Source organism: Condylura cristata, unplaced genomic scaffold (genome assembly GCF_000260355.1).
Source record: "Condylura cristata isolate star-nosed mole 26May11 unplaced genomic scaffold, ConCri1.0 scaffold00048, whole genome shotgun sequence".
Lineage (NCBI taxonomy): Eukaryota > Metazoa > Chordata > Mammalia > Eulipotyphla > Talpidae > Condylura > Condylura cristata.
Genome location: NW_004567149.1, coordinates 2,519,698 through 2,539,627, shown reverse-complemented (window position 1 = coordinate 2,539,627; position 19,930 = coordinate 2,519,698). Strand labels below are relative to the sequence as shown.

The 19,930-nt window shown below is 45.8% G+C and overlaps 2 protein-coding genes across 2 annotated transcripts in view; both read left to right on the top strand.

The window, feature by feature from the left end:
- The window catches only part of LOC101621539, a 38,622-nt gene extending 18,721 nt beyond the window's left edge, over nucleotides 1–19,901 (top strand). Inside the window, exons 5-12 of the mRNA XM_012734165.1 lie at nucleotides 5,312–5,596; nucleotides 5,872–5,995; nucleotides 10,316–10,579; nucleotides 10,769–11,068; nucleotides 11,816–12,091; nucleotides 12,228–12,338; nucleotides 16,027–16,126; nucleotides 19,529–19,901. Coding sequence (XP_012589619.1) covers nucleotides 5,312–5,596; nucleotides 5,872–5,995; nucleotides 10,316–10,579; nucleotides 10,769–11,068; nucleotides 11,816–12,091; nucleotides 12,228–12,338; nucleotides 16,027–16,126; nucleotides 19,529–19,901 — 1,833 coding nt within the window. The remainder of the gene's footprint in view (nucleotides 1–5,311; nucleotides 5,597–5,871; nucleotides 5,996–10,315; nucleotides 10,580–10,768; nucleotides 11,069–11,815; nucleotides 12,092–12,227; nucleotides 12,339–16,026; nucleotides 16,127–19,528) is intronic.
- HFE (hemochromatosis) lies at nucleotides 5,317–14,767 on the top strand. Its single transcript, XM_012734175.1, has 6 exons — nucleotides 5,317–5,420; nucleotides 10,316–10,579; nucleotides 10,769–11,068; nucleotides 11,816–12,091; nucleotides 12,228–12,338; nucleotides 13,213–14,767. The coding sequence occupies exons 1-6, from the start codon at nucleotides 5,345–5,347 to the stop codon at nucleotides 13,251–13,253; spliced, it is 1,068 nt and encodes a 355-aa protein (XP_012589629.1). The 5' UTR covers nucleotides 5,317–5,344; the 3' UTR covers nucleotides 13,254–14,767.
- Nucleotides 19,902–19,930: the final 29 nt, after the last annotated feature.

Below are 19,930 nucleotides of genomic sequence, written 5' to 3'. Positions count from 1 at the left end.
GTGCATTCTAGCAAATATAGTTTATTCCTGCTACTATCAACACTCATTCTATTTTTATTATTATTTAAAGGCATGAACTTGCAGATAAGTATGATTATTGAACACATCTCATTCTCTGCACTTTCTCCAAAACCCAGCCAAAGACAGTAAAGGATTTTACAAAGAAGGCATAGTCCCTTGATGATGAGAGGAATGGGAGAAGAATCAACAACTGAAGCGAGGCGCCAACAGAACATTGGAAGCTGGAGGAGAGATGGACGGATGCTAAAAGGACTTGTCAGAAAAGAGTTTGGTCTTTGAGACACCAGGTACCTCTGAGGTCATGGTTACAGGCAGGATTGAAAACTGGCAGGTTTGTTAGAAATCTGTACAAGAGGTCTTCTGACGCCCAGATTTCCTAGCCCCAGGTGATAAGGTAGCCAGCACCCAACTCATAGAAGCCTGAGCGTGCCTCTTTGGTGATGTTAAATCATTTCGACCGTAGACTCAGAGGTCTCAGCCTTCATTGACATGGAGGGTTCAGTAAGAAAGAAAAACAGGGCTTTGAAAGCAAAGTAGCCCACTTAAACTGTCCCAGCCCCTACCTCCTTTGGGTCCCAGAACACTAAATCTGTACTCATTTCATAATTCGACCAATTTTTATTGACGATCTGCTGTGTGCAACGCACTGAGCCAGGCACTAGAGATGCATTTGCTCTAGACTTGCAGTGAAAAATCACCAGACACTGGGCAGTGGAGCCAACATAAGCCTCTAGCCTCACACTTCTGGAGGCTAGTTCTGAAACCAAGGTGCCAGCTGCACAGGTTCCTTCTCAGGAATGCTCAGTCCTCAGCCTCTCTGGGCTTGCCCCGGCATCACCCGACCAGCTGTCTGTAAACTTCTCTGTGTTAAAATCGAGTCATATTGCACCAGGGTCCATCCTAATGAACTCAGTTTGATCATTTGCTAAGGCTCTATTTCCAAGTAAGGACATTCAAGGTTCCGGGGATTAGGATTTCAACCACTTTAGGGGGCACACTTCAGTGCGTAACAGCTACCCATCCATGAGGGTTTGCTGAAGGGCTGAGGTTGGTCTGCAGAGTGGTGTCTGGGTTTCATGGTGTAAACTGAAATTTCAGGAGAGAGGACGGAAGGCTGTAAAGTGCACAGCGCAGGGCCCAGTCCTTATCCATCACCTACTCCCCAGAATGCCTTTCAGCTAGGTGACCCCCATGGATCTTCAGTTGTTAGTGTGCAGACACAGAAACCGCAAACACATGCTCTAAATGGGTTCTGCCGTCTGCCACATAAAATCAAAGCAAATGCTTAGTGTGATAGAACGTTCAATAGGATGGTGTGCATGGACAGAAAGAGAAGAAAAGATAATAGTTCCTAATAAAACACCCAAAGTTATCCATCCCCTCCTGAGTAAATGCCCAGTCCAACAGGGTTGGCCCAAAGCAGGGCTGCTAAAGCCTGAAAGTACCCACAAGCTGGGCCACAAGTCTAAAGCACCTTGTGGTGGGAAACACAGGAAAGGGGCTAAAGGGGTCAGGCAAGTCTGGGATGAAAGAAGCAAAATCAAAGTATAAAGTTAGAGGCTGCCATTGCCTGATTCTCCGCGAGTCTCTCACCCTCGTCTCCTCCAAATATCTCTACATGTCTCAAACCCAGGTGTTTCCTTCCATGTTCCCCAAGGCCCTGGTACATGTCTGAAACAGAGCAACTGTGTGCTGAACACACATCTCTGCTCCTAGTCTTCTCACCCGTCATCACCACTCTTCAAAAGGTGAGGTGGGGAACACTGAACCTCCCCTTTTTGTTACATTCCGTAACAGTGGCAGAAGATGTTACCTGGAAACCCTATATATCTTCTCCTGAGCCACTGTGTTGAATTTGCCAAGAGGCCAGAAAGGTCTGGACTCAAATCACAGAGGGCAGAGGCTCAGTGGGAACAGAACTAGTCGGTGCTGGGTGAACATGACCCACAGTCCCTCAGGGAGAAAAAAGACTCACATTCCTGCTATAGTGAGGCCTGAATGGGACCGTAGTTAGCATGTGGCATAAGATCTAGGCTGCCAGGGTCTGGCACAGTCACCAAAGCAGAGGGTTGGGACAAGGGACCCGGGAATCCTTTGGGATCCTGCCAGAGGGGTAAGGGAGAAGCCAGAGATTCAGTCCTGCTGAATCCCAAAGTTTGCCAGTCGCTTCAGAGTCTTTATCTGGCTCCAGGGAACATCGCTGCTAGAGAGCTCATGTTAGCAGGCTCTTTGGCTGGGGCTGGAATTGGAGTTCTTTGGGAAAAGCTATTCTAGTCAGGTAAAAAAAAAAGACAGACAGAAGGGTGGTGGGCTTACTCTTGTTTAGGCTTCGCTCACTTAGACCATCCACCCAGATGCTCTCAGCAACACATGACCATCTCAAGGATAGTTCTTGGGGCAAGCTGGAGCCCACTCCAGGGGCAGGGTGAGAAGCCCCCTCATTGTATGGGCTCAGGTCAAAGGTCAATCAATAGTTATGTCCTTTTCCAGCACTTCACCCCTCATGACTGAATCTCACTGGCCCCCCCACTTCTAATGCAGTGTGCTTTGGTGACAACATGGGGGTTTGCTAGCATGGAGGTGGCTCATTTGACAGTGACCTGGTGTTTTACAGCAGGTGTCTCAGGAGGAGTGCCAATTAGAGAGACCCAATTAGAGGCTGATACTCAAGTCAGAAAGTTGGAAGTAGTTAGACAAGGATGTGAGATGACCCACTGTTACAAAGGCATCTCCTACCAGGGAGAGGTGTCCTAGACTCCTGGCACGTTTTCAGGCCTTAGCAGCCATGCTTTGGGCCAACACTGTTCGACTGAAATTTACTGACAAGAGGATGGGTAACTTTGCGTTCTTCATTGGGGAACTGTTACCCTTTCTCTTCTCGCTGGCACTCTGTAGTAGGATTAAGTAGGTTTAATCCTATTAAAAGTTCTTCCACACTAAGAGAATGCTTTGTATTCATGGGGAGGATGGCAGAACATGCAAGTTTGTGGGTCCTGGGCTGCCTCTCAGTCTACTCATGAGCACTTAGCTATGACACAAAAGAAAAAAAACTACATCAAAATAGATAAATTGGACTTCATCAGATTTGACAATGTCTTTGCTTCAAAGCACCACGAAAAGAAATAAAGAGATAAAGTAGAACTGGTGAGAATATCTCCAGATCATAGATCTGGTATGGAACATATATCCAGAATATAGTAAAGACACTTACAAGTCAACATTAATAAGTAAATAACCCCCATTTTAAAATGGGAGAAGGATTTGAATAGACATTTCTACAGAGGTTTTAGTTGGTCAATAGGAGTTAAAAAGATGTTTGATTAGTTCTCAGGGAAATGCAAACCCAAACTACAAAGCAGGTACCACTTCACACAAGGAGCCTTCACTAATGCAGGTTCAGGCGCCAGCAAACACGGGCATATGGAAGGTGCAGTTGCCCCAAGCAGAAGCAGGTATTCGGGAGCAATAACTTCATAACTTGTTAGTCACCACCAGTTAACCCAAGCCGGGGCAGAAAATTAAGTTCCAGTTCCTTGTCAAAATTTTCCACCTGGTGGTTCCTCCCCCAAATGAGGCCTGAAAACCCCCCACTTACACCTCCCACAGTGCAGCTTCTCTGAGCTCCACTCTCCCTGGGGGCAGTGAACCTCCCCAGGGAGCACAGAAATAAACCTACTTCTGTTTTTACCGGCCTCTTTATCTCTTTGCTTCCTACTTTGCGCACAACTTTGCAACTAAAATGACTAGAATTGCAAAGATGATCGATTAGAAGGGTTGGCAAAGATGTCTCCAAACTGGAATCATCAAACACAGCTGTTGAGAGGGTAAAATTGTGCAGGCACTTTGGAAAACATTCTGGCAGTTCCTTAAAGATGAAACTTAGAGTTACCATGTAACAGAGGAATTCCCTCCTAAATATATATATATATAAACCCAAGAGAAACGAGAACATAAAAAATGTGCACATGAATGTTCAGAGCAGCATTGTTTATAATAACCCCAAAGAGAAACAATCCAAATGCTCACCTACTGACTGAATGGATAAATACAATTCGCTATCTGCCTATGATGGAATGTTATCTGTCCGTGAAAAAGAGGATGACAACATTATGAAAGAAACCAGTAACAAAAGGCCACATGTTACATGACTCCACGTATATGCAGTGTTCAAAGACAGAATGTAGATTAAACTCTACAATTGCAGGAAGTAGATTAAATATTGGCTAGGGCTGTGAGCGATTTGGAGAACAGAGTTTCTTTGTGGAGAAGGGAGAACTGTTCTAAAATTGTGATGGTTGCACACCTTTGTGAATATCCTAAAGCCATTGAATTTTATACTTTAAATGAATTTGTTGGTTGATATGTGAACGATAGCCCCATAAATTAGTAACCAAGGAAAGAAAAAAGTACTAGTACCATCAATCCCCCTGTACTCACCACCAAAATTCTGATTTTCTCTATCTATTTCATACCTTCTCACAGCTGAGATGCTTATTTCCAAGTTTGATTCCTCCCCCCCCCCTTCGATTGCGAAGTATGGGATTTAAGGATTGTAAGGTTTGGATCTAGGGATTGAAAAGTCTGGGGACAATTAGATGTTAATGCTAATTTATGTTTTAAATGTTTAAGACAATAATTCTCAAACTTGGGGTGTGTGTTTTAGGAGGGGGTGCTTTTAAAATCCCAGGGCCCTAGTGACACCAAATAGAAATTAAACTTGAGTATCCGAGAGCAAAAGCAGGGCAGCTAACGGTTTAATAATTCTCCGGGTGACTTTCACGTGCTGTAAAGTCTGTGAAAATCAATCAGTTATTAATTAATTCATTATGAAACTGCAAAAGCTCTTTCAGTAAGATCCAATTCGTGAATCGTATGATTTAATTAATTCTAACCAGAGACTAAGATGAGACTAACACAAAAATCCTTACATTCTAAATCGAAAAAATCACCGGCAAGTTGGACGGACAAGTTTTGTAAATCTATAATTTACTTTTAAAAGTCCTCAGTATTTAAATATTGAGTTTTTAGGGCAGCAAATCGTTAAATATACTTTACCTAATCAGAACCCTCCCCTCTTGGTTTAAAAACCAGAGAAAAGGCTAGGTCACTGAACGGTTCCCCAAACAATTAGGGTGGCCAGCAGGAGAGGGAGTTCAAGTTCAGGAGAAACGTTTCTTTTCGCCAATGGCCGGAAAAGGATCGCACTGGGCAGGAAGTTTAATTTGCGATGCCGGGAGCCATGGCAATGGCTCCGGTGACTTCTCGGGCCAATCCGGTTTCCCCGCCCTAGGGACGCTCCCGACTAGCGGTCCCAGCCAGGGAAATGGGCCCGCGAGCGCAGCCCGCGCTGCTGCTGCTGATTCTCCTGCGGACTTTGGCCGCCCAGGGCCGGTCGCCACGTGAGTCCGGGGGCCGCCGGCGGGAAGGGGGCGGCGGGAGGAAACGCCAAAACGGGCTTCTTTTTATCTTCAGCATTTGGGAGTTCGTTAAATTCCTGGTCACAGCTCAGCGCCGTGCACAGTGCCATCTTCCAACTGCCCGGGAAAGGGACTCAGGCCACTGGGGTGCAAGATGGGTAAAAGGGTCTGGAGCCCCGGGACCTCGCCTGCCACCCCACCCCGCTGTCCTTCTGTTCTGCTGAAAGTAATAACCACCCCCTTCTTCCTCTATGCCTTAAAATAGAATTCTCTGTGTCTTAATAGTTTCTCTTTGAGGTGCAACTGGGCTTGGGGTCCTTGAACTCGGATAGCGGGGGTGGGGGGCGGGTTTCCTTTCTGTTGGTTGTGTCACTCCCGGCACTCCCCACCCCTTACACCCACCATCCTCAGGGCTCTCATACCCTGCTTTCAGGTCAGACCCAAACAGGAAGTTCTTCTGACCATGGGCGACCTTGGCCTCAAGGCGCTAGGTGTTTCCACACCAGGCAGTGGAGGGTTGGAAGACGCTGGTTTAGAGAATTCGCCACGGGATTGGGGTTTCCGCGTGGGGGAAAAGGGGGTGTAGAAGTGGAGAGCAGAATCTAGTTTCTACCCTACTCACTGCCTTGGTGACAGAGGGAGGGGGCGGTGCTGGGGATGGGAGGCTTCTGAGAGGTACTTTTGGCAATGGTTATTTTGTCCAGAAAAATCTGTTATTTTTGAACTTTTGAGCTGAACAGAACAGTTCTCTTTTTCAGCCCTGGGTTGTTGCCTTGTCCTGTTACTAGCTGGGGAGACTGAGGAGCTTTTTTGCTATTCTGGGCGCCAGAGTGTTGACAATCGTCATTTGCATGGTGACCTCAATTTTAAATCATCTTCCTATCTGATCTTATTGGACTCCACTCTGTGTTGAGAGGCAGGGGATGTTTTTAAAGATGATTTTACTACAAGTTAACCAGCACTCAAGGTTAGTAACTTTCCTCAGTTACAAAGACTTTGGACAAACTAGTTTTCTAACTCGCTATCCTTTCCCATCCTTATAGTGAGGAGAAATATCCCTATAGTGGGGAGAAATATCAGGGTGTGGCTGGAGGTGCAGGGGTAAAAGAAATCAGAGACCCAGTGGAGAACAGAAAAGGCGGATTTACTGAAATATCCTGCAAGAGAGCAGGGGCCCAGACAGGAGAAGTCTGCCAGCGAAGGAGGATTTGAGATGCTCTTTTATGTATTTTGTGTGTGTGTGGGCTTTTTAACTTGGGGCGCCTGGTTGCGCCAATTAACGGCTCTGGTACAGCCTTTGACACTGCAGCCAGTTCTGGCTTTGCTTCTGCAATCCTTGGTCTGGACTGGATTTTCCGGTCCTGGGGTACCTGTACCTTGTCTATTTCAGCCTCCCAAACCCACCCACCGGGTAGCTTATTAAATGGTACTCAACAATCCCAACAATGAGCTTACAGTCTGAGCGGCACACGCCAAGTTATCAGTAGCCTCCGAACCACACTTTGAGGGCAGGTGTTGTGTGCATCCATATTTCGTAGGTGACCTATTCTCTGGTAACTTCCTTTGGTTTTATCCCAGGCTTTTGAGGCTGAGCCCTGGTCTGCCTGTCATGTCTGTGATTCATAAGCATCACCACTCATGCACCAGGGATTGATGTATTAAGATTTGACGTTGGACAGAGAAATTCATTGTTCATGGAGATAGCAGGAGCCCAACACCATGTAGGATTGTTCTAGCCTTAGGGGAGACAGCAGGGAGTCAGGCGTGCCCTCTGGTTGTTGGCATTTAGATGTTGGAGTATAAATGCTGGGGTGACATCAACAAAGAAAATGAGAGACCTCAGTTGAGACCTTTGAGTTGAGACCTGAATGAACTAATGGTGAGGAAGATGAGGGGGGAGAGGGGGCTCACCACCCAGGGGAGCTGGGGAATCTGGGGGGCCTGGGAGCTGGGGTCAAAGCCAGAGACTCATCCTCAGCACTGTGATGGTGTTTGTGAGGAGACTGGGGGTTTGGGGGGGGGGATAGCACTCCCCCAGTTGTGACAACTGAAAATGCCTTTAAACACTTGCCAGATGTTCCTTGAGAGAAAACATCCCCCACTAAGAACTGATGGGTTGAAGGAAGAGCAGGATTTGGGGGCCAGAGGTGAAGAGTGGGTGATGGGCGCTGACCTGATCTGTCACAGCTTCGGCAAAGATTTCTGCAGCTGCTCTGAGAAAAGCAGAATGAAGAGAGCAACTATCAAAGCAGGGAGAGCAGCTGTGGCACTGATCTGGGCAACAGTGGGGGAATGGGGCCGGTGAGGGGTGAGACAGCCTGTGTTCCAGGTATAATTGGGGGATTCTAAAGGATCTGTTTGCTGGGTGAGAGGAAGAGGTGATTTATTCAATAACCTAACACTTTACTTTTGGCTTCGTTGACTGGCGTGAACGATGGTACCCAGGCAATGGCATGTGTGATATGCAACAGGCAGAACACAGAGCCGTTGGGGGAGGAGAAGGAAGGCGCAAAAGTTTTGGGAACTAGTTAAGTTTAAGATTCCAAGCAGTTTGTAACCTTATTTCAAACAAACAAACAAACAACAACAACAAAAAAAGACTGTAGCTGGTGGTATAATAATCAGGCAAACCAGGTTTTTCACTCACCAGCTTTGGATTTTCAGAAATCCAAGTTCTGGATCATAAGACTTGTCTTTACGTGAAGGAGTTATTTTCAAGGTGGCCATCAAGGGGACTGGCAGATAGGCACCCCCAAATAACCTGCTTCCTGAATAGGGGGAGTGCTGTAGTCTTATGAGGGTGAAGGAATGTGGGGCAGTTAAGGTTCATCTTTCCAAGTCTCAGTTGTTGGGGGACAGTCTGGATGACAGAAGTCAAGGTGTCTGACTTTCCAGCATGAGGTGTTCTCAGGAGGTGCTTCTTTCTGCTGTTACTATCAACACAAAGAATGTAACACCATTTTCCAAGCTCTCAGCAATGGAGATGGAGCCAGTTAATGGTTAATCTTAAGGAGGGAGTAGGGGGTTCAATTCAGTGAGTTAGCAACCCTGAGCCAGATTGCAAAAGGGTGGTTAGAGTTTAATCCACTTCCTAATTTTTATTCCAGGGGTTTTTTTCTGTTGCAAAATGCAGGAGTTCAGCTACAGTACCCCATAGTTAGCTGATTTTCAGAGCCGGAGATAAAAATCTAGGAGTTGTCATCTTTCATCAGCCAATAAGCTTCTATTAACCACTTACTGCTTGTTTGAGTCACTGGGGACGCATTCTATACTTGAGGGAAGATGTAGGGAAACTCACTTGCCTTTTTTGATTTACTGGGGTTCCTCCTATATTTGCTCTGGAACTGTTTTGCTGGGAGAAAAGCTGCCCAGAGTTACCTCTAGCATTTAACAGCAACCATTTACACAGGAAATTGTATGAGGACTATATGGGAAAGAAAGAGAGGAAGTAGTTAAAAAAAAAAAAACAACCTACAGCAATTTTTTTTTTTTGGCTTAGCTCTTCTTAGGTCTGAGCACCAACTCCTGAACTCTGCCAAAACTGCCCTAAGATCTTCTAGAGCCTACTGGCTCCAGAGGAGACTTGCCCATTGATCCTGGGCCAGAGGTTGGGGCAGTGCAGCTGTGGCAGTCATGTGCAGCAGAAGGAAGCATCTGGAACACTGGCCAGTCTTGGTTCCCTTGGCCAGTTAAAGGAAACGGAGTTTGAAGAGAAGCAAAGTAGTTTAACTTGACACATTGAGGATGTTCCAGGGCAAACTGAAGGGTATCCCAGGACTCCTGTACCTGCAAGCCCAAAGTGGGTTCTGCCATCTGCCACATAAAGCCAAACATATACTAGTGCCTAGGGCCTGCAGAGGAAAGAACGCTAATACAAATAGTGTGAGGCAGACAATCAGTGTGCAATAGGGAAAGAATAGAGCTAAAACAGTTTCCAATGAAGCACCCAAGTTGCCCATGCCCTTGTGGGTAAATGCCCAGCCAAGCAGGATTGGCCCCAGGCAGGATCACTAAGGCCTGAAAGCCTGCCACAGGTGTAAGACACCTCTTCATGGGGAACCACAGGAAAGGGCAGACGGGGCTAGGCACGTCTGGAAGGAAAGACACAAAATCAAAACGCAAGTCAAGATAAAGGCTGCCATTACCAGCCTCCCCTAGGGTCTCTTGCCCACCTCTGGCCAAAGTGTCTCCTACCATGTCCCCTCAATCCCTGTTCAAGTCCAAGGCCAAGATAAAAGTGCAGCTTCTTCACAGGTCTCTCTACTCCGTGTGCCTCCTCCAGCTCTTCCTTTTTCACCCTTTTCCTTCCTTCCCAAGTCCTTTTCCCAGTTTTTTCCAGCTTCTCCTCGCTGCCCAGTGCCACCCTTCCGTGGGCAGGGCAGGGAATTTAGAACCTCCTCTTTTCTGCAAATCCCACCTTACCAGGAGGGCAGCAAGCTAGTGTCTATGAGACCACCATGCTGCTCTTTGACAGAGGGATGGTATCTGTGTCAAGTTACTGGTAGAAGGGGAGGTCTGCAAGGCTCAGCTCATCTGTCCACCGGACACAAGTATCTGGAGATTCTGTTTGACACCAGCTTGTTTTCACCATCACCTGGTGGTCAGCGATCTTGATGTCATCTCTGCAGCAAAGCTCTTCCCTGGCAGTATAAAAATCAGGGTTTATGAAGGCCAGAGGGGAATGAAAAGAAATGGGAGAGCGTATCTGGTGGAACAGAGACGGAGACTTTGTTGCTGCATCAGAGGGGCCCAAGGAGAGCACAGAGGGGCTGGCCCGTGACTGGAGGCCTGGCTCTGCGTGTCCCCTTTCCCACGGTGGGCCAGGACACAGCTGGGGTGACCATTGGATTACAGGCAGCCCGTTGCCCTCTCCCCAGGATCACACTGTCTGCGATACCTCTTCATGGGTGCCTCCGAGGGGGGCCTGGGGCTGTCCCTCTTTGAGGCCTTGGGCTACGTGGACGACCAGTTGTTCGTGGCCTATAATCACGAGACTCGTCGCGCGGAGCCTCGTGCTGGGTGGATCTCGGGCGCGGCCACCAGCCAGCTGTGGCTGCAGCTGAGTCAGAGCCTGAAAGGGTGGGACCACATGTTCAGCGTTGACTTCTGGACCATCATGGACAACCACAACTACAGCAAGGGTATGTGGAGGGGCCCTCACTTCCTGAGCGCAGCCTTTCCTATCCTGAGGAGGGAGACAGCTGGGAGGTCCCAGCTGAGAGGTTTGAGGTCCTGAAGGGACTGAGGAGGGATGAGGGAAGGAGTTGCCTCCCTGAGGTCACTCAGTCCTTGGGGAAGTTGGAGATCAGGATCTAATCTTTTGTTTTTAGCAACAAAGCCAGGGGTGTTGCCAGAGCCCCACACGCTGCAGGTGGCCCTGGGCTGTGAAGTACAGGAGGACAACAGCACCAGGGGCTTCTGGAAGTATGGGTACGATGGGCTGGACCATCTCGAATTCTGCCCCGAGACGCTGGACTGGAAAGCAGTGGAGCCCACAGCCCAGGTCACCAAGCTGGAATGGGAAAATATTAAGATTCGGGCCAAGCAGAACAGAGCCTACCTCGAGAGGGACTGCCCGGAGCAGCTGCGGCGCTTACTGGAGCTGGGGAGAGGGGTTCTGGACCAGACAGGTATGATGCCCCCCTCCTCCTCAGGGTGGAGAGATCCCTGGCCTGGGGTTCAGAGCCTGAGGTTGTGTGACTGTGAGAATGAACTGAGGTCTGTGGTTTCCTCCTTGAGGTCTCACCTCATAAATGAAATGTAAAACACGGCCATCATTCACAGCTTTCACAGTTTTCTCTGTCCCCGAGGCCAAAGAAGTAGCTGAGATCTTTTCTTTGTTTGACCAAACATCCTGTGTACATTTATACTTTTTAGGAATTCAGGATTTTCACATGAATGCCCAGGTGAGGAATTACCAAGGAAGATAGCTGAGGAGAGTACAGATTCCTTTGGAGGCTGAAGGTTACTTTCATAGAACGTAGAGCTGCCTGGCTGCTCTCACAAGGCCCCTTCTTACAAGAACATTACTGGGTTGAACCAGGGGAAATTGCTGACAGTAGTTATATCATTTCCTGTCCTTACAAATGGCAGTTCCATCCGAATGCGCTTAACATATTAACCTGGAACAGGAGATGTGGACGCACCTACTTACACATGGGACAGAACCAGCCGCTGTGACTGATTGTGCCATGTGAGACCACCTGGGAGCCAGATTGGGAACATACTGGAGGACACACGTTCTCTTGTAGCTGGCTTTAGCAAACCAGCGGTCTCGCCTCCCTCGCACCCACTGGTGGAAGGGAAGTGAAAGATCTGGCCTTCCTTGGCAAGGGGAGAAAGATCCCTTCTCCAGATGCTTCCTTCTTTCCGTGCAGTGCCTCCTCTGGTGAAAGTGACCCGCCACAAAGCTTCCACAGGGACCACGCTGCGGTGTCAGGCTCTGAACTTCTACCCCCAGAACATCACCATGGTGTGGTGGAAGGACAAACAACCGCTGGACACCAAGGATGCCACTCCTAAGGACCTGCTGCCCAGTGGGGATGGGACCTTCCGGGGCTGGGTGGCTTTGACTGTGCCCCCTGGGGAAGAGCAGAGATATTCCTGCCGTGTGGAGCACCCAGGCCTGGGTCAGCCCCTCATTGCCAGCTGGGGTAAGGGTGAAAGCCAGGCATTGAACAAATTGGGGCGGCGGGGAGCGGGAGAAGGAAATGAGCCTTGCAGTGAGGGCTGCCTCTGCCCTGGGTCTGAGCTGTGGCCGAAGGCTTTAACTTGCTTATGTTGTTCTAGAGTCCTTGCTGCCCGACACCCTGCTCGTTGGCGTCATCAGTGGGACTGCTATTTGTGTCATCATCTTTATTGGGATTTTGGTCCGAATCTTAAGGAAAAGGCAGACTTCCAGTGAGTAGGAAGAAGGAAGCTCTTGCTTCTGCCCCCATATTAATTCTCCTGCAGGAAGTGGGTTAGAGGGAGGGCAGGATTTGGAGTCTAGGAGAAACCTTGTTTCCTCTTTTTTTCTTTGGGGACCCCGCACTTCCCTGGGAGCAGGAGTTAGCTGTTTTCCTGAGAATGAATGTCCCAAATTCAATGAATACCTTCAAGCATCTATTATCTTGCAGGGTATTGCAAGACTTTAAGTCAGTCACTATTAAGAGTCTCCAAGGCAAGAGCTAGTGGGGATTAAATCCCTAACACAAGTGAATGCAATTATGGACAACCCTGCAGTAGATACACTTTAGAGAAGGACGGTCAAAGGAAGGAATGTCCACTTTCAGCTGGGCACCTGGAAGGGCTTCCAGAACTTAGGGGAGCAGGATTTCTTAGGTGAGCGTGAAGATGAGGGCAGAGCTACACAGGTGCTCTTGGGAGAGGGGAGGCAGAGGGAGGTGAGACCATATCCCTGAGCCTTTTCCTCGACTGTGCATACTTGTGGGTCACCAATTGTACCCTGCGCATCTATCGTGTGAGAAAAGAGGGGCTGACCAGAGCCAGCTCTGGCAGCACCCTGTTTACCTTTGGGTCCTCATGTTAATTTGCACTGGAATCAGTGCAGGGAGGGACATAAACTTGGCCTGGAGAATACTGAGAAGGTGGGATGGGGAAGCAAGGAGACCAGATAGAAAGATAGGAAGTGATTCCGGATGCAGGTAATGGGACTAGAAATCCAGAGTTTGTTGGGAGGGGAGTGGTCAGGGTTGAGATGAGCAGGTGAGGGACAGGGAGGAAGACACTGCCTAGGTCTGTTATGCTTCTTCCTGTTCTCTTGTCTTTACAGGGCGAGCCAGGGGGGACTATGTTCTATCGGAATATGAATGAAGTGCCACCTGCAGCCCCTTGGTGGGAAGGAAAGAGACACAAAGAGAGGGTGTACTGTGGCCTTTGTCCTGTTTCAAGACAGAGCTGGACCTAACAAGTAGAAACCACCAACGGAACTCTCTGTTCTTAGCCTTCCTTGCTCATTCACGCACAAAAAGTTACCCCATGTAGGTGTTGAGTTCCTGCATATTAAGCATTGTCAGCTGTGACCTCACCCCAGGAACTCACTAGCCCTCATGAATCTCAAGCTGCATCTGGAACATGTCTGCATTGAACATAGCACTTCAGACTCCAAAAGCCCGCTTCATTTCATCTCCTTCTTCTGGAAGAGGACTTCTTAAATGTGGGGGGCTTCAAGGTTTTTTGCAGCAGCTAAAAATGCTGAGAACTTTTTCAGGACATGCACGTTCATACCCCTACCAGGATTTTGCCCACACATCCAGGCATTTCTTAGAGACACTCACTTTCTTTGAATCCTCCCTCTCCCAACTCCCGCCTACCCCCTTTATTCAGTAATTCAAGGCCAAGCCCTGTGGTCTCTTCTAGCAGAGAGGGAACTCAGTCACTGTTTGGCTGTGAAAGCTGTGCACTGTACCACCCAACGAGGTACCTTTTCCAGAAGCATACTGCGTGTTGTATTCGCGATTTGTACAGGTTTACTCCGAGGTCTTTTTCTCTCAAGTTTTACTGTCTTTGGTTAGTCCTCCTGGACTTTCTGACCTCATCTCTGGAGTATGTTTTGGTTAGCCCATCTTAGAATTTGCTAAGAAGCCCCTAACTCTTCTGAAGCCCCTGTCTGCACTGTCCCTGAAGCTGCCTAATTAACCCTAACTTGCCCCCAGACTCATTAGGGTAATTTTCCAAAAAGTCAGTGGGATGTGTTTGGAAGAGTGTTTTTGTTTTTTCTTTCTAATTTGAACAAAAGTGTCATAGCTATTTCTTCAGATTAGTGATGCCTTTGTATTTATCAATGTAATGCCCTCTGGTGTCAGACTAGCAGCGCTGACCACAGTAATTTTCCACTTGGTCTCTGCAGACCCCTCTCCTTGTCCTGTTAAAGAAAATGATAATAAAGGTGATGATGGTATTCATAATAATCTTGCTGATACTTACCCAAAAAGCATTTACTTGGTGCCATACTCAGTTCTGAGCACCTAATTACAGTTATTATCTCACGTAATACTTATAAAACTTCTTTGATGTAGCAATAAGTATTAGTAGCACTATTAGTAATACTGTGTTAGATGAAAGAAGTCCAGACTATGCCACGGTTGCCAGGGATAGAGACAGGTTTCAAACTCAGGATGGTTTAAGTATGTGGAATAAATGGAAAAGGAAGGAGACAGCTCTTCTCTGGTCTCATCCTTATTCTTCAGCAACTTGACCCAAATGTCTCCCTGGCATCTCAGGCCCCTGCCAGCACTGCAATTGATAGTGTCAGTTAATGGCTGCCTCTGACCTCGGTGTCCTCCGTCACCAGAACCTCTGGACTCGGGACCCTGGTGGCTTTGTCTTCCAAGAACTGGAACAACGTCTTGTAATAAAGGTGGTAAAATGGAGGCTACCAGGTGGACTGACAAATTTCTGGGGTCCCTTTGCCTTTGGCTCTCATCCCCTGTTTGGCACATTCAAAATAATTTAACTAGATCACTCAGGAATTGTTACAGGGCAGGCTGAGGGCCACTGTGTTAAGACAAAACATACACTAGTGTGTAAGACCTTCAGTGAAAAAGAAGTTCAATACAATTCGTGTACAATAGAGAGAAGAGAAAGAATATATTGATAGTTGAAAAATTGTTTCATGAAGCACCCAAAGTTACCCATTCCCTGTGGGTAAATGCCCAGACCAACAGGACTGGCTCAAAGCAGGATCACCAAGCCCTGAGAGCCTGCCACACGTCTAAGGTACCTTCTGGCGGGGACACATAGGAAAGGGACAAATGGACCCGATAAATCTGGAAGGAAAATAGCAAAATAAATCTAAGTCAAGCTAAAGGCTGCTCATGCAATATCAGCCTCCTCGTGCAGTTTTGAGTTTTAGTTATTAAAAAAGAAGGGTTAGGGAAAGAAAGGTCATTTACAAATGGTAAGGTATAAATGTCTTTTAACATTTGTAGACCTGTTTTGGGGTGCATATATCTTAACTTTTTTTAAACTTTTTTTTCTGACATCTTTACAGTAAATCAAGTGGCTAAAAGTACATGTAACGTACACGTTGTACAAATGTTGAATTGAAGCTATCATTCCCTTAGCCAGTGATATTAATAATAATTGGTGTATTTTCCTTCCATATTGCTACCATAAACATAGAAGATTAGCAAGTACATCTATTTTAATTAGTGTATGTTTGTGTTGCATGATTTATCTGATGTATTCATTCATCTTATGTGTCCACTTGATCATGGCTTTTGGAGGTATATACTGCTAATCTGTTTACATTTTGTTTTTGTGGAAAATTTTTATTAAATTCTGGTAGCTGACAAATTGCTTTTCTTAGTTGTAGGGGTGTTGTCTATGTTGTAATACACTGGTCATTTAATATACTGATCAGTTCTGTCTCTTTAAATATCATCTGATATTCACAGCAGAGGATATGTTACAATTCATCGGGCAGAAGTTTGTTTTATATAGGTCTTATTTCACTCAGGCTGAGATCTCAAGAAACACTCTTTAAGATAACACAGTTACTATGAGTAGGTGTAACCTGTTAAGTCTTTTTTAGAACATCAGTTATAAATCTCCATTTTTAAAATGTATTTCTTAATTTTTCTAGCTTTCACAAATTCTACAGTCAACTATATTTGCAAAATTGAAGACTACATTTTAAAATTTGTATCTTTCGTGCCTGGCAAGACATCCTACAACAAAGCAAGGTAGCATAGGGAGTGGTGACATCTTGTGGCCATAGTCAAGTAAGTGACTCAAACACACAAATATGTGATGGGGTCATGTGATCAGAGCGCCTGGACAGGAGGCTTTTCTGAGCTGAAAGTCATTGAAAGGGTGGGGTCTTGGTGATCACTAGTGGAGACATGCTGTTGAATTTTTGAGAAAACCAAGAAATTCATCAGTTATTTGAATCTCTGGAAGCACAGGGCACTGTTGAATTGCCCGAACAGGGATCAGATGGAAGGAAAACAATTGACCAGCTAATCTGTGAGGCTACATGAAGCTGCCGATCAAAGCCTCCTGGGAGGTACAGAGATAAATTCTTGTTATAATAATTTGGTCTTAGAGTACTGTGTATTCTTGCTCATTAAAAAAAATTCTTTATGCACACACACACCCCCATTAACATAATACATATAAAAATGCTAAAAGACTTTTACATCTTACCATTTGTAAATGACATTTCTTTCCATAGCCATTCTTTAATGACTAAGACTCAAAAATGCATGACTTTAAATAGTAAGCTTTTCACCTACATAGATGGCTGCTTGTAATTTTTATTTTGTTCTTGTAGACTTTAGGCCATTTTCTCTTCTGCCACTTTGAATCAGTGATTAACATGTAAACTATTACTACAATATTAAATTATTTTTTGGCAATTTTATAGAAAGCCTGTATTGTCTTTATTGCCTGTGCATTTATTACTTGGCTCAACATTCATGCTGCTATTTCATACTCTGTTTCTGAGTAATTGTTTATGGAATTTACTCCTTTATCACTTGATTAGATGAATTTGCATTCTCAGTCAAGTATTCCATTAAATGAATTTTTTTAATTAAAATTTTCTCACTGGATGCCAGGCTCTGATCTGAATATTAATTTAATTTCTTTATGTAATCCTTTGAGCTAGGGGCTATTGTTATTCTGTCACTCTTATTTTATTTTGCTATATGAAAACCAAAGCACAGAGAGGCTAGTTAACTTGCGGAGGTTTTACAGCTAGGAAAATGATTGTGTTAGATTTTTATTCCAGCTTGTCAGACTCCACAATATCTCTTATTTAGTCACAAAATATGGAGTGTGGCATGTTACCATCTCCTTTAGATACTCCTTTCTGCTGCCTCTCTGATATTGCTCACAATAAAGAAACTGTTTTAATATTTTCGAATTTGCCATAGCCCTGTCATTTTTCATAAATATTTGAAAACATGTTCTTTGGATGTATTTCTCAAATTAAAATATTTCTGTTTATATACAAATTTCTAAAGGATTGAATTCATAATTTCGTTTATTTTATCTTTATCATTCAGGGAGAAGTTGTGGGATGGAAAACCTTAAAGCACTGATGAATCATTCAATGCTGACTTTACCTCGTGACCATCCTTGGCTGCAAACTTCCATGGCTTCATGGGTGATGCTTTGGATGGGACTGTGAGTGCTAAGAGATGTGCTATTGCAGCACCTTGGTCGAGTTCTTTAATGTTTGCTCTTTAAAATCTGATGTTTGAATCTAGAATGTGTATGAACTAGCATAATAAATCTCTTTGAAGACGAAGCCAAACTAAGGCTGACTTCGTGCTCCCAACACAAAACTCTCTGTTCTCTGTAGTGTTTGACATTTCTTCCTTGCTAAGTCTTCGAGGGCATGTGTCTGTGGTGGGAAGGTGGTAATGAGTCAGAAGCCCAAAACTCTCAATTTGGAGAACAAGAAGGTAACAATTTAATTATTTCATAAGTGTCACAAACCCTATGCCATTCAGAGACTCACAGTTCTTTCTTGGGCCTTTTCCTTCCTGGTCCTTTCCACTTTTTATCTGAGTAACGAGCCCACCCTGGTTTTGATGGCTAAAAGTACAGCAATATGAAATTACAACGTCTCTCAGGCCATACTCAAATTCTAAGTACACAAATAGACATTTATTTTTGAACCAGAAAGAGGGAAATGCATTTTTTTTCTTTTTTAAGCAGCGTGACTGTTACCAAGTACATTTTCAAAAGCTTACGGAAGAAAATTTTGATTTAATAAGTTCCTCTTTTCAAACAAGATTCAAATTCATTTTATTCTAGTTTTACTTAAAAAAAAGGGTGGGTGTGTGTGTGTGTGTGTGTGTAGGGAATTAATCTTGTTTAAAACACTAATAATCTTATCAGAATCCTGTCAGGAAGGCTTTGTAATGACCTTAATCAAGTATTAGCCCCACACTAAGATTATTCCCCAAGTCAACAAAAAAAGGCCTTGTCTCTAAAAACTGCAGAAGGTTGAAAGGGGATTAATACAGGAGGACAGGAGTTGTTCATAATTGCAGACCCTGAAAGACAGTCAAGAGATTATGCTCCCTTTCAGACTTTTGCAGAGAACGTAGTCACCGCGTAAATAATTGAATGATGGAGAGAAGTAAGACTTTAATCTGAAATTCTTCTTTTTGTTTCCGTCCCCTCTTTCTCAACCCCCCATCGGCCACCCCCCATCTTTTGTTTTGCTCTGGCTGGTTAAAAATTCAAATCAACATTAGATTAATGAGGAAAACATATTAAGTTTCCTGCGTACCAGGATATGAGAGAGTCCAGTACAGAAATGAGGTAGGGCATATAGCTTAGGAATGGGATAGAGAAATGGGGCTTCACAGGGGTGAGAAGGTACATTCACAGGACCGAGAGATGAACAGGTAGATGTTAGGTAATCCGACAGTTGCCCTGTCATAGTGAGAGATTTTTCGTATGGATGATGATTTCTGATAATAACTCTAATTTTGATGATTTTTCGTATGGATGATGATTTCTGATAATAACTCTAATTTTGAGTAAGACTCCTAGTTCTTTCTTCTCAGTAAAGGAGTGATAAGTTTGTCATGAACTAGAGGACCTCCACTGATTTCAGCTGTAAATAACACACACATCAAGTGACATGCTAGAGAGGCCTATTCTAAACCCCTTAATTTTCAGTATGCTTTGTTTAAGTAAGAATAAAAGGACTGGGAAGGTACCTTTTTGACCTCTAAACCCACCCTAACACAATGTTTCGCTACTGACCTAGGAGCCATTACCTACCTTACTAGCTAGCTACCAGGTGGGAACAAAACCAACAGGAAGCTGACCTCTTACCTCAGCTCCTCTGAGCTGATTATCAGTACATTCGATTCGCGATTGGATTGGGGTGGGGGGAGAGATGAAAAGGAACCGTGATTGCATGGGGGGGAGGGGGGAAATAAAAGGAGAAATAATCTTTTCAGCGCAATGAAATCTGTACGAACCACTCCTGAGCCGCCAGTGAAGTGGGCGGTTCATTGGCCAATCAAAACACTGAAGCTTTCCTAGTCACTTACCTGGCACCACCCCCATGACGACAATTTGGAAGAGCCCCGCCTGCTCCTTTGGTTCTCAATCAGGTCCGCAGTAGTGCTATTTAAATGGCTGCGTCGCGTTTTGCGAGTCACGGAAAAGACAGTCATGTCTGGTCGCGGTAAAGGCGGAAAGGGTCTCGGCAAGGGAGGCGCCAAGCGCCACCGCAAGGTGCTGCGCGACAACATCCAGGGCATCACCAAGCCCGCCATCCGCCGCCTGGCCCGGCGCGGCGGCGTCAAGCGCATCTCAGGGCTCATCTACGAGGAGACGCGCGGGGTGCTCAAGGTCTTCCTGGAGAACGTGATCCGCGACGCCGTCACCTACACCGAGCACGCCAAGCGCAAGACGGTCACGGCCATGGACGTGGTCTACGCGCTCAAGCGCCAGGGCCGCACGCTCTACGGCTTCGGCGGCTGAAGTAAAGGCACCGCCATACATTCGTGGAA

Excerpts from the sequence above, each read along its gene's own strand:
- HFE (XM_012734175.1), top strand. The coding sequence starts at position 5,345 with ATGGGCCCGCGAGCGCAGCCCGCGCTGCTGCTGCTGATTCTCCTGCGG. Across the intron at positions 11,069-11,815 it reads AGGGGTTCTGGACCAGACAG|TGCCTCCTCTGGTGAAAGTG; the intron begins GTATGATGCCCC and ends CTTTCCGTGCAG. Across the intron at positions 12,339-13,212 it reads AAGGAAAAGGCAGACTTCCA|GGCGAGCCAGGGGGGACTAT; the intron begins GTGAGTAGGAAG and ends TTGTCTTTACAG.